This window comes from Rousettus aegyptiacus, unplaced genomic scaffold, assembly GCF_014176215.1.
Source record: "Rousettus aegyptiacus isolate mRouAeg1 unplaced genomic scaffold, mRouAeg1.p scaffold_m13_p_17, whole genome shotgun sequence".
In the NCBI taxonomy this organism is placed as follows: domain Eukaryota; kingdom Metazoa; phylum Chordata; class Mammalia; order Chiroptera; family Pteropodidae; genus Rousettus; species Rousettus aegyptiacus.
In genome coordinates, this window is record NW_023416292.1 from 26,941,368 (window position 1) to 26,957,574 (window position 16,207).

At 46.3% G+C, this 16,207-nt stretch overlaps 1 protein-coding gene across 7 annotated transcripts in view; it reads left to right on the top strand.

Moving 5' to 3' along the window:
• Positions 1–16,207, top strand: part of POGZ (pogo transposable element derived with ZNF domain) — a 37,420-nt gene that overhangs the window by 15,073 nt on the left and 6,140 nt on the right. For 2 of the 7 annotated variants that reach the window (XM_036235224.1, XM_036235222.1), the window contains exons 4-12: positions 4,018–4,193; positions 5,096–5,204; positions 6,430–6,720; positions 6,801–7,019; positions 9,083–9,189; positions 9,839–10,176; positions 10,529–10,683; positions 13,766–13,866; positions 14,271–14,417. In XM_036235224.1, the coding sequence (XP_036091117.1) occupies positions 4,018–4,193; positions 5,096–5,204; positions 6,430–6,720; positions 6,801–7,019; positions 9,083–9,189; positions 9,839–10,176; positions 10,529–10,683; positions 13,766–13,866; positions 14,271–14,417 (1,643 nt within the window). Of the gene's footprint in view, positions 1–3,009; positions 3,895–4,017; positions 4,194–5,095; positions 5,205–6,429; positions 6,721–6,800; positions 7,020–9,082; positions 9,190–9,838; positions 10,177–10,528; positions 10,684–13,765; positions 13,867–14,270; positions 14,418–16,207 lie in introns of those variants that run through there. The other 5 variants (XM_036235225.1, XM_036235223.1, XM_036235229.1 and 2 more) reach the window with 4 other exon arrangements.

The window sequence follows — 16,207 nt, forward strand, 5'->3', positions numbered from 1 at the left end:
GTTGCTAAGGGAAATGCATATCGAAAACACAATGAGATACCACTTCATACCTATTAGGATGGCTGGAATCCAAAAAGTGATCAATAACAAGTATTGGTAATAATGTGGAGAAATCGGAACTCTTGTGTTTCTGATGAGAATGTAAAATGGTGCGGCTGCTTTGGAAGATAGTTTGGCAGTTTCCCAAAAACTTAAACGCAGAGTGCTCATATGACCCAACAATTTTATTCTTAATACACCCAAGAGAATTGAAAACACAAATACTTGTGCACAGATGTTCATAGCAACAGTATCTTTTATAACCAAAAAGTGGAAACAACCTAAACTGTGAATGGATAAACAAAACAAAACACGGTGTATCCCTACAATGCGATACTATCAGGCCATGAAAAGGGATGAAGTAACTGACATCTGCTACAGTGTGGATGAACCTTGAAAACATAATGCTGAGCAAAAGAAATTAGGTACAAAAGGCCACATATTGTACGATTCCATTTGTATGAAACGTCTGGAACAGGCAAATCTGTGGGGACGAGAGTAGACGAGTGGCCGTCAGGGCTGGGGGAGAGGGAGAGTGGCTAATACCTGCTGATGGGTGCGGGTTTTCTGGGGGGGTGATGAAAATGTTCCGAAATTAAGTAGTGGGGATGATTGCACAAACCTTGCAAATATACTAAAAACCTCTGAATTGTACCCTTTACTTATTTATTTTTAAATTGTGCCCTTTAAATGGGTGTTATGTATGTATGATATATGGATTTATATCAGTAAAGCTGTATGTTTTAAGAAAGTGTCAGGAATAAAATTTTTCAAAAATTTTTACTAATCTATCACTCCCGGTTGGAAAACTATTTCTATAGCTCTGATTAGATGTTCGCATTGGAAAAAGTCATGAAGTGAAATAAACCACCGCTTGATTCTGACCTGTGAAGGATGCGTATTTAATGTTATAAATTTCTTCCTGCGTTGCTAGTGATGATTTTCAACTCCGCTTCAGCTCATTTCAACTCCATTTTAGCCCTCTTATCTCTGGGTTTTAAAGCCGTGTAAACTTAATAAAGGAAAAAAATCAAGACCTCCAGATTTGTAAAACAAACAGAGCATACTGTGAAAGAAGCTGCTCCGAATCTCCTTTCCTTATTCGTCAGTTCGTGGCTGTGGTACCCGAGCCTTATACACGAGAGCGAACTTAGAGGCAAGAGATTTGTTGGATAATTCTTTTAAAGCCTTTTTTTAAGCCTCACAATTCTGATTGCCTCTTTCATCCTCTGGAAATAGAATTTTGTGTTACCTTTGAATTGTCAGAATTTCTTTGAGGAAAGGATTAAGAAAAATGCAGAAATCATTTTAAAAATTCATTAGAATTGTTAGAATTCATTGAAATTCATATAAATTCATTAAAAATAATAAATAAGTAGATATCCTTTAATTTACCCAGTGTGACTTTTCATACACTGGTTTTTGCTTTTAGTTGAATAGTGAACCTAATCTCAGCTTAGAAACCCACTTTTTTGTTTGCCCTGTGTTTTCGGAAAAGCCCTGACAATCCACCAAGATTCAAACATGACCCCAATGTCAGAATATTTGCAGAAAATACTCAGGTTGACATTCTTTGTAGTAGTAGAGTTTGTGCAGATTTTATGGGAACCAGGCCTGCCTTCGAGACCGTTTAATGCTGGTTGATTTCACATAAATGGAAAACAGTTCCGTCGTTTCCTTCCTATATTTAGTTGCGATGTCGAGTTAGTGATTATCTTAATCTAGTCTTAGATAAGTAACAGATATATATTTTTTAACCCAGGCAGTTAAATTAATGAATAGAAAGTATTTGGTTTTGTTTAGTCAATATTTTTCAGCCATAAATTGTAAAGGGGTAAAAGATGGATGGGGACCCTATCGATTAAGAGACTTAAGACAGAGGTCCGTCAGTTGCATATCTGTAGTGAACCTTTTGTAACCTGTTTCAAAAAAAAACTCTTTTTAAAAATCATTGACAGTCAGTTTGAATTCTGACTTGGTATTTGATATTAAAGAGCTATTACACATTTAACTTTATTGAGTATAATTAACAAATTTAATTGCAAGATTGAAGTATATACATAGTGATTTGATCTATATTGTGGAAGGATGCCTGCCATCTGGTTAATTAACACATCCATCACCTCAAATACTGACCTCGGTGGGGGAGTGAGGACATTTAAGTTCTACTCTCAGCAAATTTCAGTTCTGTAATATAGTGTTATCACCTATAGTCACAGAATTATTATACTTTTTAGGTGTGATAATGATGTTGATACTTTTTTTTTAAAGTTCCTTTAGATATATAATGAAATATTTACAGATGAAATAATATCATCCGGGACTCATTTCACAGTGACATGGGAACCAGTAAGTGGGGGGAGGTGCGGCTGGAACGGGACATGCCGCACGTTGATAATTGTCGAAACTCGGTGTGGTGTTGGGGACATGGGGATTCATTGTAGTGTTCTAATTATATGCATTTCTTATAACTTCTCCATAATAAAATACGTAAATGTAAGATCTGTGTAGTCAATAAATTGCCAGCGTAGTTAGCATAGATAGAACTTGGCATTTTTTGTTAATCTGTCTGCTGGCGCAGTAACTGTGAGGGTCTGGTCCACCAGTGGGCTCCCAGTTTCTGGGAGGATGGGGGAGAAGCCACTCTTTACCTGCCACCTGCATAGCCACTCTGCTGGTCCACCTGAATTGGTAGCTGACGGCAGTGACTCCGTCCGTGAAGGAGAGCATTCCGTTCAGGGTTCACCCCATTGTGAATTGAGGTAAAGCTGAGGCGGTATTTTGTTTTCATCTTTGATTCAGGTATATTGTTTGGCTCCCGGGGATTTTCTATCTAGTTTTTGTTTTAGTATTATTTTATTATTTATGCTTAGAGCACCTGGTCTTCCTAGGTGGTTTCCCATCCAAGTACTAACCAGACCCGACCCTGCTTAGCTTCCATGATCAGACATCAGGCTTGTTCAGGGTGGCATGGCCGTAGACCATGGACCGTGGCTCCACGGGGGCGCGAACCCAGGACCTTCCGCATGTAAAGCAGATGTATAAACTGCTACACTGTGGAGCCATGTCCTCTATTTAGGTTTGCAATATTCTTTGTAAATTAGGAAACGTAATATTAAGGATATTTTAGTCAAATGTTGTAGAGGACTTAAAAAACATTTACAAAATTGCTTTTCTCACAAATGAAAAAGAACTTAAAATATTTCAGTAACAATTAGCCCAGGTTATTAGTATTTATTATATTAATATTTATTCATGAATGCGTCATTATCTCCTGAAGTTAATGTCATTTTTATTTGGTGTTGATTAGTTTCTGACCAGGACTTTTCCTTATCGGTCTTGACGGCAGAGGGAGAAGGTAGTTGGCCTATCTCTGTTCCGTACCTGTACAAGGCAATGGTGGTTTAGTGTTGCATTTCTGAGATTTGACTCTCTCGGAAGAGATGTCATTCTTTAAATTCTGTGTATTTGCCGAATTAATGTTCTTGATGAATGTTCTTTGTAAAATGGGTGTATCAGTAGCAAATTACATTCTGACAAAATAGGTTAAAATATAGTGTCTTTGTTTTTTTTTAAGACAAAGGAACTTTTTTCTTTTTTCTTTTTCTTTTTCTTTTTTCAGGAAAAAGAAACATGTTATTTTGTTTTGCTGTTTTGGCATGGGAGACGATGCGTGCCCACTTAGATAATTAGTCAGAGTGACAGCCACGTAGAAGTCTTACTGTGTTAAGACATGCCTGGTTAAGATGCCTAGGGAGGATGTTAGTGAACCTCCCCTACCTACCTGTTTTTCTGTTAGTTGTAGATTTGGGTGAAGCTTAAATTTTTGGTGAATTTGGTGACATTAAACCTGAGGTGAGTGACAATCTTGGATATTTTGGTATCTGGGACACCATTTCTTATCTAAGATCATGTTTCTTATCAGATGGGTTTTTTTTTCTCTTACATTCCTTTTTTTTTCTCTTTTTTACTCTTTAGCTGGCAATTCTTTGGTCCAGCAAGGTGGACAGCCGCTCATCCTAACCCAGAATCCAGCCTCGGGTCTGGGCACAATGGTTAGTCAACCAGTATTGAGGCCTGTCCAGGTCATGCAGAATGCCAATCACGTGACTAGCTCCCCTGTGGCCTCGCAGCCAATATTCATCACCACACAGGTGAGTGGGACGGGTGCTGGGCCTTGGTAGGGAGGTGAGGAAGACCACATGACCCCCGGAGGCGCCGCCTCAGAGCCTTTAACACCATCGGAAGTGGCTCCAAGTCCTGTCTTTTACCTGGCCTTGTCATCTGCTTCATAAGGTGATGATGACTTGCAGAAAGCCTAGCTTGCAGCTGGGGCGTTTCCTTTATGCCCCTTCAAGGCTGTGAAGTGATTTGATTGAGGTTTGGGCAGAACTTACTGGAAAAGCTTGGATTCCGAAGCCTTCACCCTTGGCCCTCAAGGCATCTCACCCTTTACTTGGGCTATTTTTCTTAAAATGGGGTGAGTTAGTTGATTTCTGGAAAATGTGTGTGAAAACGGTAAAGTGCAGGCAGATCTTTGGAGGAGAAGGCAGACAGGTGACTTACCCACTGTGTGAGGTGAGCATGGGGTGGAAGGCAGGCGCCTCCCCGCCGGTGGCTCCCTGAGTTACAACTCTTCCCTTAAAGATTTGCCAGAGATTTATGGCTTTCAAAGTGGACTTCGGGAACAAGTTCTTAGACTCGTTTGTATGTTGAGTCACTCCAGTGAATGCCATTAGTGTAAGGTTTTTTTTTTCCTTCTACATCTTCAGCAGTTTAGAGGCCAGTCTTTGGATGAGATTTTTAAGCCGAGGTTTTCTTAAGACAGGAAGTAGGTTTTCATTTTTGCTCATATGTACCAAAGCTTATTTATTTCGGTATTGTATCACTCAGAAGTTTGTCAGAATTCCTAAATTTCTCCATCTCAGTCATTTAAAAGCTCTCTAGAGAGGGGACCATTAGATAAAGGTGTGGGGATTTTTTTGGATGTCTCAATGCAGTCTCTGCTAGCATTAGCAGGTTTCCACGTTAAAGATCATTTTGCTTTTTAATGCAGGGATTTCCTGTAAGAAATGTCCGGCCTGTACAAAATGCAATGAATCAGGTTGGGATTGTGCTGAATGTACAGCAAGGCCAAACGGTTAGACCAATCACACTTGTCCCAGGTAAGGAAAAATGTCTGTCCACATGGAATAAGCCTGCATCCAGATTTGTTTTATTGTCTCAAAATACTCTAGGTCATTTACAAAGTGTATTTAAGCCCAGCTTTTTGAAAACTGTTCCTAACATTTTGGCCAGGGCGGTGCTTTGATTTATATTTCTTTTTAAGTTTTTACCACCCTTCATGAGGTAATAAAATAGGTGTATATAGTCATTTTTCTGCTTCTCATGTTTTAATCAGCAATTAAGTTTATTATCTTGAAGGAATATTATTAATGCAATCTTGAAAATTCTGTATTCCTTATCATTCTACTTGTATACATAGTGGGATTATAAACTTACTTTGCTTGAATTTTATGGCATAGATTTTGGATATAAATTAAACAAATGATATACCTTTTGAGGATGAATACTGCCAATGACTAGTTAGCATTTTTTTTAAGAAACTGAAATGAAAGATAATTTTAAAAATTTTTGTAATTTCCCCTTAGTTTTTTTAGTGTCTAAGTTTACTACAATTCAGGCCAAAAAAGATTATCTTAGTTTAGTTTTGTAAAGGTGTCTCTGTAGCTTCTCTTCCTCAATTTTTTGTTCTCAGAGCCCACAGGGTGTTTTTGTTTTGGGGTTTTTTTGGGCCTTTGGCCTGTTGAGCTTATGCTGTCTAGTTCTGATATTTCTTACATAAGTGTCAGTGGAATTGTCTATAGCTGAGCCAGGAGACTCATGTCTTTGGGGCAGCCGTAGTAGAGTTGCATAGTTGGTCTTCTGTTTGAGTTAATGTAAGAGAATGGAAGATTCCTTTGAGAAAAAAAGATTGCTTTTTTCAGGACCAAGTCTGTCCGTTGGGCTTGTGAATACCCGTACTGCTTCCTGCTCTCGACCCATTCTTTCTCTTCCAGTACCAAGGTCAAGCTACTCCCAACTGTATTCTTAGCATAGAAAAGGCGGTTTGGGGAGGTTTTTGGGGAGAAGTTGATGGGTGCCTTCTTTCTTCAGTTGAATGTTTTCAGGGCTGGGTACCTAAGCTAATTGCTTTTGCCGGCCGGATGCCAATTACTTTTTTTTAGATATTAACATCCATGCTACTCCTGGTAACTTGCGTTGAGGTCGCCAGTCCTTTTGGGGAAATTATCTTTTCCTATTCTAGTATTTCCAGTAAGGACGGGGGAATGTATTACAGGTGAGCTTCTTGACCAAGATGTGGTACTTTTGTCTCTCTCTCTCTCGAAGCCCCAGGTACCCAGTTTGTGAAGCCAACAGTGGGAGTCCCTCAGGTGTTCTCTCAGATGGCCCCCGTGAGGCCCGGCTCCACGATGCCCGTGCGACCCACCACCAACACCTTCACCACCGTCATCCCGGCCACACTCACCATTCGGAGCACCGTCCCGCAGTCCCAGGCCCAGCAGACCAAGTCCACTCCCAGCACTTCCACCACCCCCACCGCCACGCCGCCGACCTCGCTGGGGCAGCTGGCCGTGCAGCCTCCGGGCCAGGCCAACCAGACCCCGAACCCCAAGCTAGGTGAGGCGTGGGACGGGGACACGGCAGAGCTGGGATGGGTGGTGGGCGGAGAACAGGTGATTATCACTTGGCCAACATAGCTCCCTCCTTCCCCTCTCCACCTGCAGTGAGCATTACCAGCTTTGTCACTGTGAAGCGACCTGGGGTTACAGGTGAAAATAGCAATGAAGTGGCCAAACTGGTGAATACCCTTAACACCATCCCTTCCCTGGGCCAGAGTCCCGGGCCGATGGTGGTGTCCAACAACAGCTCTGCCCATGGCTCTCAGAGAACCAGCGGACCTGAGTCTTCAATGAAAGGTACAATAACCTGAAAGACTCTGAGCAGCCGGTCATTTAGAAACGTTAATACCTGTTGTGTCAGAACTCTCCTGTGACGTAGAGGAATCAAATAGAACGTAGTTGCTACAGTCTGTTCTCGCAGAAACTTTAGTGAAGGGGATAGCCGCTTGTGGACAAAATAACTGAGTCACCTCCAAGGAATGCTGCAGTGATACTTTGCAGATCAGTGGAATGAACGGCTTGATCAGGTGTGGGTGGGGCAGTCAAAGGATGGCTTCGTGGAGGAAGTGGATATCCAAACAAGGTTCGAAAGGCGGAATTTGGTGGAGCGGTTTTCGGGTATAGAAGGATGTGAGGAGCGTGAGCGTGTCCAACAGTCTAGATCGGGGTCGGCAGACTTTGCTGTAAAGCCCCACGCGCACAGTAGGATCCGTGTCGCAGCTCCTCGGCCTTGCCGCGGGGACGCACGAGCAGCCAGTGTGTAAATGGACGAGCACAGCCGTGCTCCACCAGAACTGCTTTCGGACTCCGAATTTGGAATTTTATGTAATTTTTATGTGTCAGAAGATCTTACTCCTGCTTTTATTTCAACCATTTAAAAACTTAAAAACCTGTAACAAATGGTGTTGGGAAAACTGGATATCCACATGAAAAAAAAGTGAAGCCGGACCCTTAATTACCATATATAAAAATTAACTCAGTGAATCAAAGACCTAAACGTAAGAGCTAAAACTCTGAAACTTAGAAGAAAACACAGGGGGAAAGCTTCATGACATTGGATTTGGCAGTGATTTCTTGCATGTGACACCAGAAACACGGGCAGCAAAAGAGAAAACAGATAAACAAGACTACATCGAAATTAAAATCTTTAGGGCACAAAGGACCCTGAAAAGGCAGCCCACTGAAAGGGAGAAAATATTGCAAACCACGTGTCTGATAAAGGGTTAGTAGCCAGAGTATATAAAGAACTTCTGCAGCTCAACAACGACAGAACAAACAACCCAATTTAAAAATAGGCAAAGGAGTTGAATAGACATTTCTCCAAAGAAGATATACTGTATAGATGGTTATTAAGTCCATGAAAAGATGCTAAAATCACTAATAGTTGGGGAAATGGAAATCAAAACCACAATGAGATGCCGCCTCACACCTGTTAGGATGGCCGTTATCCAAAAGACAACAGGTGTTGGCAAAGATGTGGAAAAATCGAAACCCTTGCGCAGTGCTGGCGGGAATATCAAATGGGATGGTTTTTACCACTGATACTTATATTTACTACAAAACAGTAAACATAAAACTACCGTGTGACCCAGCAATTCCCCTTCTGGGTACATACCCAAGAATCAAAAGCAGGGACCCAAACAGATGCTTGCACACCCATGTTCGTAGCATTATCCTCAATAGCCAAAAAAAGGTGGAAGCATCCCAAATATCCATCAACCTGTGAATGCATAAACAAAACGTAGTACGCGTACACACGATGGCGTATCGTTCAGCCTAAAAAGGAAGTTCTGACACATGCTACAGCATTCATGAACCTTGAGGACATTATGCTATGCTAAGTGATCTGGTCACTAAGGGACAAGTACTCTATGATCCCCTTGAAGGAGGTGCTTTGAATAGTCAAATTCACAGAGACACAGCAGGGTGGTGGCTGCGGGGACGGGGACGGGGCGGGTCTCGGTGTTGCAGAGGAAAAGGCTTCTGGCGGCCGCCGGCACACCCGTGTGCCTGCTTACCGCGGCTGGACCGTGCACTTGTGACTGGCTGAGAAGTAAATTGTATGTTACGTATATTTAACCACAATTAAAGAAAAACTAACAGCAAAAGAATAAAGCCACTCTTAGCTCATGGGCCGTACAGAAACCAGCGGCTGGCTGGCTTCGGTCTACGAGCCTCGGTTTGCTGACCTTGGCCTTGGGCTAGAGGAGCAGGGCAGGCGCGTGCCTCCCGGTCGTCGCTCGGGCTTGTTCACCAACTGTGACGTGCCTCCCAGCGAGTGTGCAGCCTTTCCCAGAAGGCCAGGAACCCTTGTCCAGTATCATCTTGCTAATCTCATCAATGCTTCTCACTTCTTCCAGTGACCTCTTCTGTCCCCGTGTTCGACCTCCAAGATGGCGGGCGGAAAATATGCCCACGATGCAGCGCTCAGTTTCGTGTGACCGAGGCCCTGAGAGGGCACATGTGTGTAAGTGGCCCCGCCCGCGAAGGCTGCGCCTGCTTGCCACCTGCCGTGCCGGAGGCCCGCACAGCGGGCTCCAGGGTGGCTCGGAAGCTTCCTAAAGCATCACTTTCTCTTTGGGGTTGTTTTAGAAGAGTGACGCCCTTCGACACGTGATGGGATGCGTGTGAAGACCCTCAAATTCCATAGAACACATAGAGCCTTAATTTCTTGGTTGTAGATTTTCGAACCGCACCGGGGCCAGGTTCTTGAGATAATTGGAACTCAAATCAAGTTGGCCTCAGTTGATTTTCTGCTCGTTGTGTCATTGAATCCGGGAGCTGTTAGCCCGTTCCCATTTCTGGCCTTTTTGCTTTTGGCTATTAGTCCGGATGCAGAGTTTGGAACTTTGCAGGGAGCTCGGACCCAGGTTATGCCAGCGAGTGGTGAAGGAGCTGAGGCAGGAGAGAGAAGTATGCGATAGGCGTTTGCAGCGGCGCTTGGCCGTATGTGTACACACTAGAGGGAGAAACTGGGAGACGCTGGGAGACCGAAGGGTGGAAGCTGGCGCGAGTACCTAGGACCAGACTTCCCGGGGAATGTTGGTGTCGCCGGGGGGTTGGACGCCCTCGTCCCCAGGATGACCAGAATGATCAGATGTCTTCCTTTTTTCTAGTACTGTTGCCCGGAAATGGTTGAATACCAGAAGAAAGGGAAATCTCTGGATTCCGAGCCCAGCGTCCCGTCGGCAGCGAAGCCCCCATCCCCCGAGAAGACGGCTCCTGTTGCTTCCACGCCGTCTTCTACACCGATCCCTGCGCTGTCCCCACCTGCCAAAGCACCAGAGCCGAACGAGGCCGTGGGCGACGCTGCGCAGACCAAGCTCATCATGCTGGTCGATGACTTCTACTACGGACGGGATGGCGGCAAAGTGGCCCAGCTCACGAACTTCCCCAAGGTCGCCACGTCTTTCCGGTGCCCACACTGTACCAAAAGGCTAAAAAACAACATTCGGTAAGTGTCAGGGCGCCTTGGCCGTTACCGCGGACAGGGGAAGACTGGCCTTTCCTTGTATGTTCAAGTCCCTCTCTTGGGGGAGTGGTCCTGTCAACCCGTCTTGCTAAGAGTTAGCATGAACTCGGCAGCTGGTGCTAAAGAAGCAGGTGTCATGGAAAATGAGAGGACTTTGGGCAGAGTGAGGGGAGGCAGTGTGTCTCCTTCCACGCCACCCTTTTCTGGGTCCCCCAACAGGAAGTTGGGGGAGCGGGGAGCAGGCGAGGGCCGTCGTGTGATTCTGCTGTCTCGTGTCCCCAAGGCACCTGATCTCATGTGCGTTTTCTGTGCTTCCCTTTGTGCCGTGCTACAGATTCATGAACCACATGAAACACCACGTCGAACTCGATCAGCAGAATGGCGAGGTGGATGGTCACACCATCTGCCAACACTGCTATCGCCAGTTTTCCACTCCCTTCCAGCTCCAGTGCCACTTGGAAAATGTTCATAGTCCCTATGAATCAACGAGTAAGTTGGGAAACCCTTGAGCTCCAGGGTCTGCTTAGCTCTCCAGGGGCAGCTGGCGCGTTGGCTGTGTGTGGACAGCGCCGTGAAGGAAGCTCTTTGCATGTTCGATGTCAGTTCCTTACTTCACTTGCCCTCTTTTCTTACAAGCCTGACTTCTGTTCTGTTTCGTGTGAATTCAGTGCTAGATCCGGAATGAAGAGGGGCTCAGGTTCAGGACCCCTGGGGGGAGAGCCGTGGAATGGATGGAGTGCCTCCATCCTTTATAGCGGGAGCGTCCGTGTTCAGATCTGTTTCAGTTAGGCCCTCGACAGGCTTTATGTAGAATGAAACGTAGTATTGTAAAGTGCTTTACCATCCAGACGGTGTCCTCAGTGAAATACGAGTTGGACTGCTGTCTGCACCGTACATCGTACCGATGAGGGAACGTAGGCTGAACACAAGCTCAGGAAAATTAAGTCATTCGTTTAAGTCATAGCCCTGCAGTTAGTGGTGGAGCAGCCAGCTGGGCGTAGGCCGGGCCCGGATTCTCCACGGCCAGCATGGCTTAAGAGCATACACCTCTAATAAGGTGACATGATAAGAATTTGAGCCCAATCTTCTAGAATATTTCTTGTGTCCTTCAAGGGATTTCTGTTTCTGAAGAGACAAAAACTGTGTAACTAGAAAAATGTGAGAACAACACAGAATGTTACAAACGCGCTTTGGTGACGCCAATAGTAGATAAAATAGCTCAGAGACGGGAAGAGGCCCCTGTGGCCAGATGTCACAGAAGGTCATGCTTAGATTTTAGGGTCTTAAATACAAGAAGGGTTGTTTGTGATCGATGGGAAGAAGTAAGAAAAGCTTTTAGGTGACAGCACGAGCAGATGCGAAAAGGCCGGAGAGACGCGTGTGACCTGGGTACTTTTGCTGCAGGTTAAACACCTTGACTGGAAACACTAAGGACACGTACCGTGTCCTCCGAGAGGCCAGCAAGCCCGGGACCTGAGCGTTCTGCTGCTCAGTGTCTCCCTGTGCCTGGCTCGTAGCGCGGTGGCCGAGGTGGTCTCGGGCTCTCGGCGTTGCATTCAGACACAGCTGCGGGGTGGAGCAGAGACCGCGCCCTCCCGCGTCTTTCCTGAGTCTTTCTTACAACGCGGAATTGCGTTCCCTTTGTGCGTCTCTGGCCCAGCTCGTGTTGGCAGGGGTGGGCCTGTCGCCAGAGGCTTGCCCTGCTTCTGGTCAGTGGAAATAAAGTGTCAGCTACACCTGTAACTTTTTAGCAGCCATTTTAAATGAAAAGGTGAAATGATTTAAATGGTTTTTATTTAATTCAACACATCCGAAATATAATCCTTTCAGCTTATAATCAGAGTTATGAAAATAATGAGATGTTTTCTTTTTTACCCTGTAAACCAGATTTTTAATGCCGAGATAAGTTTACAGTTAGATAATTGCTAGACTTAGTGCGACAGTCACATTTAAGGTATGTAAATGTTGAATCACTATGTCATATACCTGAAATCAATATAATGTATACCAATTGTACATAAATTTAAAAAATAAAAAATGACTTTTTTAGAACACCCTTTTGAAACCTGGCGTGCACTCACAGCACATCTCAGCTGGGGCTCAGCGCGTCTTAGGTGTTCGCTAAGCGCGTGTGCGGCTGGCCGTCATGTTGGCCGGTGGACTGTGGGACGCGCGATCGCGCGTGTGGGAGGAGAGAGGGGCATCAGAATCAGCGCCGGCGAGCGCAGGGATTGAAGAGGCGAGGGGGGCAGGACAGGAGGAAAGGGTGTCCCGTGGCCGTTTCCAGACGCTTCACCTGACGACGTCCCTCCGCGCCTTCGCTCGTCTTCCCCTTCCGGCCCCGCTGTCTGCAGAGCCCTGTTCCCCTCGGGGTTCAGCTTGCACGTGCGCAGCTCTTCCTCGTCCGTCTAGGCAGGACTTGTACTTCTATGTCCACGCCCTCAGAGCACCTCGTGAACCTTTAGGCCGTGGTTCCCAAAGGGGTGCAGACCCCTTTGAGAATAAGGACAAAACTTGTGAATCTTCTCAGAAAAATAGACTTTTTTTTTTTTTTTTTTTTTGCAAATAATTTCAGAGGGTACTTGCGTTTCCTGAAACCTCTTACCTGGACCTCAGATGAAAAACCTCTCGGTTTTTTTGTTTGTTTGTTTTTACTTTAAGGAATTACCTCAATTTCACTCATCTTTTGGGGGGGGCAGGGGTTAGACATTGTCCTATAAGTGCTCAAAGCTTCAAATTTACAATTTCTATAGTTGAAAAACTTGAAAATAATTCCAGTGACAATAAGAAAAAATTCAGATAACTATCTTTATTTTACTTACGTAATTCAAGATATGTAGCAATTAAGATTTTTACCAAAAATTCGGAATTGCAACCTTATAAGCTTCACAAAATGGACAATTTTGAAATTGAGTTATCTCAACTTTGTTAATACTGTAACAGCACAATAACTCATTACAAGGTAAAAGCTTATGTTTGTGATTGTTTTTTGAGGACAAATCCTTGAGCAGAGGAATGAAGTAAAATAGTATTTTGAAAGAATTCATTTGTCAGTGGTATGAAGAAATAGAGACTATGTTTATTAGAGAAATGGGAGATACTGGAAGTTAGCTGATTAGCAGTAGGAAATCACGTGGGCTTCTGCCAAGCTTTTGCCTGCGAGGATGGAGAAGTGACACTTCCTAAGTGTGTTTCGAAGTGATGGTGACAGAACACAAGGGTCTGGGGTCAGGCAGCGCCTAAGCCTAGAGCTCAGGAGGCGGCGGGGCCGCCAGAAGGGGACCGTGGGAAGCAGGAGGGTGCTTCTCTAAGCCAGCGTGGACGATGGCACGGCCAGCGCAGAAGTTCAGGGTCCAGAATGGGCCTTCGGTAAGAAGTCGAGCCGGAGGCCAGGTCAGTCGGCACCAGCAACACAGATGTTAAGGCGGAACCGTCTTAAAGGATAGAAAAGACCTAATGACATCTAGACTATTGAAAATGGAGTTACAGAAGTCACAGGAAATGCAACGAGTCAGGAGGAGGACTGTGGTCTTGTTTTCAGCCGGATTTATTCTTCTTCTTCTTCTTCCAGCCAAGTGCAAGATCTGCGAGTGGGCGTTCGAGAGCGAGCCGCTCTTCCTCCAGCACATGAAGGACACTCACAAGCCTGGGGAGATGCCTTACGTTTGCCAGGTACGGCCTTTGTTCCCTTCTGCTCTCAGGCTAAATATAAAAAACCCACTCGTGGCCCTTGCCGAACACCTGCTGCACACTTGGAGCTCTCAGTTTTAGGAACACTCAGGAGACAGGGAAGAAAAAGTCGACACAGGTTCTGTTTTCAGGACTTTCAAGGCAGGAGAAAACAGAGGTGCCACGCACGTGCTGAGGGCGTGTCTGCCTGCTGAGCTAGCCCTTTGGAGACGGACAGAGAACTCCTCACAGACATAGCCCTGTATTCCCAAGGCAGAAAAATAATTGGATTTCTATGCATTTAGGAAAATTTTTTTTCACCTTTTGACCTTTTTGTTGCTGCCTCTTGTTCGAGGCCTCAGTCGTGGGCTTCGCTCTGAGCTTATGTCCCCTCCTCTGTGGCCCAGGTGTGTCAGTATCGCTCCTCACTCTACTCGGAGGTAGACGTCCATTTCCGGATGATCCACGAGGACACTCGGCATCTGCTCTGCCCGTATTGCCTGAAGGTCTTCAAAAACGGCAACGCATTCCAGCAGCATTACATGAGGCACCAGGTACCAGGCACCGAGCAACGCCCATCTTCTCATTTTTAAAATGTGTGGGTGCCAGGGCCAGAGCCGGGCTAGGCAGGTACACGTGTGTTTGCCGAAGTTTATTGAATTTTGATGATATGCATTGCACTGGCTTGGTGTTTGGGATTTAGTGGCAGACAAGACAAACAGTACAATAAAGCACAAAGAATGTTGTGTTAGGGGGAAGACAGGAAATGAAAAAGCAGGCACCCACTCTAGGAGCCGAGGAAGGTGTCCAGGAGGAAGAGTGTCCCAGACTGGAAGGGGGAGTGAGGACGAGCCGGGCAAAGTGGGTAGAACTGTGATCGCAGGCACAGAGAACGTGGAGGTTCCAGGAACTGAAGAGAGTCGAGTGTGCTTGGAGTGGAGGGCGCGGGGCGAGGTTGGCAAGTCAGGAGCAGATTGTAGAGAATCTTGTGACCGTGAAAAGGAGTTTCAGCTGATAACAAGTCATTGGGAAGCCATTAAAGGGTGTTAAGCCCTGGAGTGATGTGTTTTGATCACACTGGCCGCACTGGGGAGAATGCACAGAGGCCGAGACCAGCCGAGGGCCGAGTTTAGACGAACGATGACCGTGGTTTTGGCTTTTGAAATGAAGAAAAAGAGGATGGAGTTGAGAGATACTGAGAAGATAAGGGGTCTTCATGATTTAGAGATGGACTACGAAGGTGGTGGCAAAGTAGTCAAGAATTAGTGCCTGGGACTCTGCCTCGGGCACCGGGATGGACGGGAGAGTATTTATCGAGAGAGTCTGGAAAAAGTAGGTTTGGAGGGAGGATCGTAAACGTGGTGTTCGGAGTTAGCATCTGCGACGTGGCGTAGCCATCTTTAAACGGCGTGTTGCACGTGTAGGCCTGGAAGGAGAGCCTGGGTTGTGGGAAAGGTACTTGGTAGTCACCGTTCTGTCACTCCAGTGGCGTTAAGCCTCTAAGCGCCATGCCTCCGCCACCCTCCATCCTCTCGTTCCTGGCCGCTGAGAGTAAGACGAAGGCTTGGAGCCCCAAGTGTCCGTCCACAAGCCAGGACAGGAGTCGTAAGGGAGCCAGAGGCTGTTGGTGTCAGGGAAGCTGAGGGAAGGAGAAAGCGTTTGGAAGAAAAGGCCGTGATCAGCATGTTGTAGGCTGGTGTCGGGCGCGGTGGAGGCTGGAGGCCGACCTGTCACTGGCGCGTTTTGTTCAGGGCGGAAGTCGGGTGTCAGCACGCGTGAGAGGTGAGGAGAAGTCTGTCTAGGAGGGCGAGGCCCGAGGGTGGCGGGTCCAGGGAAAGAGGTGGGTAGCGAGGGAGGAGTTGTGGTCGTTGTAGCTCGTGTTTGGGACGGGGTAGACGTGGCCTCGCTGTGAGACGCCACGGGAGGGGGGCGCAGCGGACGCGCCCCCGGCTGCGGCCACCCCCGACCCTCTCACACTCGCACAGTTAGCGGCTGCCGATGAAACGCCACGAGTGTATGTCCAGATAGCTGCACGGGGGTTGTCACTTGTAACTCAGCTCAGGTCCTAGAGCCCCCTACCCTAAGGAAGAAGTCACAGACGCGGATCCCGTTGGTGACGGACCTCGCGACACGGCAGTCTGAATCCTCGCAGTGGTGTGGCTCACAGGGAGGCGTTTCCGTTTAGATTGAGGTGCCAGCAGGAAAAACGGCACGGTGTAGGGAAGCGCTACCCTTTACGTCGTAAAGGGGAAAAGAGCGGGGAGGCGGGGCGGGGGGCAGTGGTGTCTGTGACACGGTCGCGTGCCCAGACCATCATGATGGCAGCTGGTAACAGGCTGTTTCT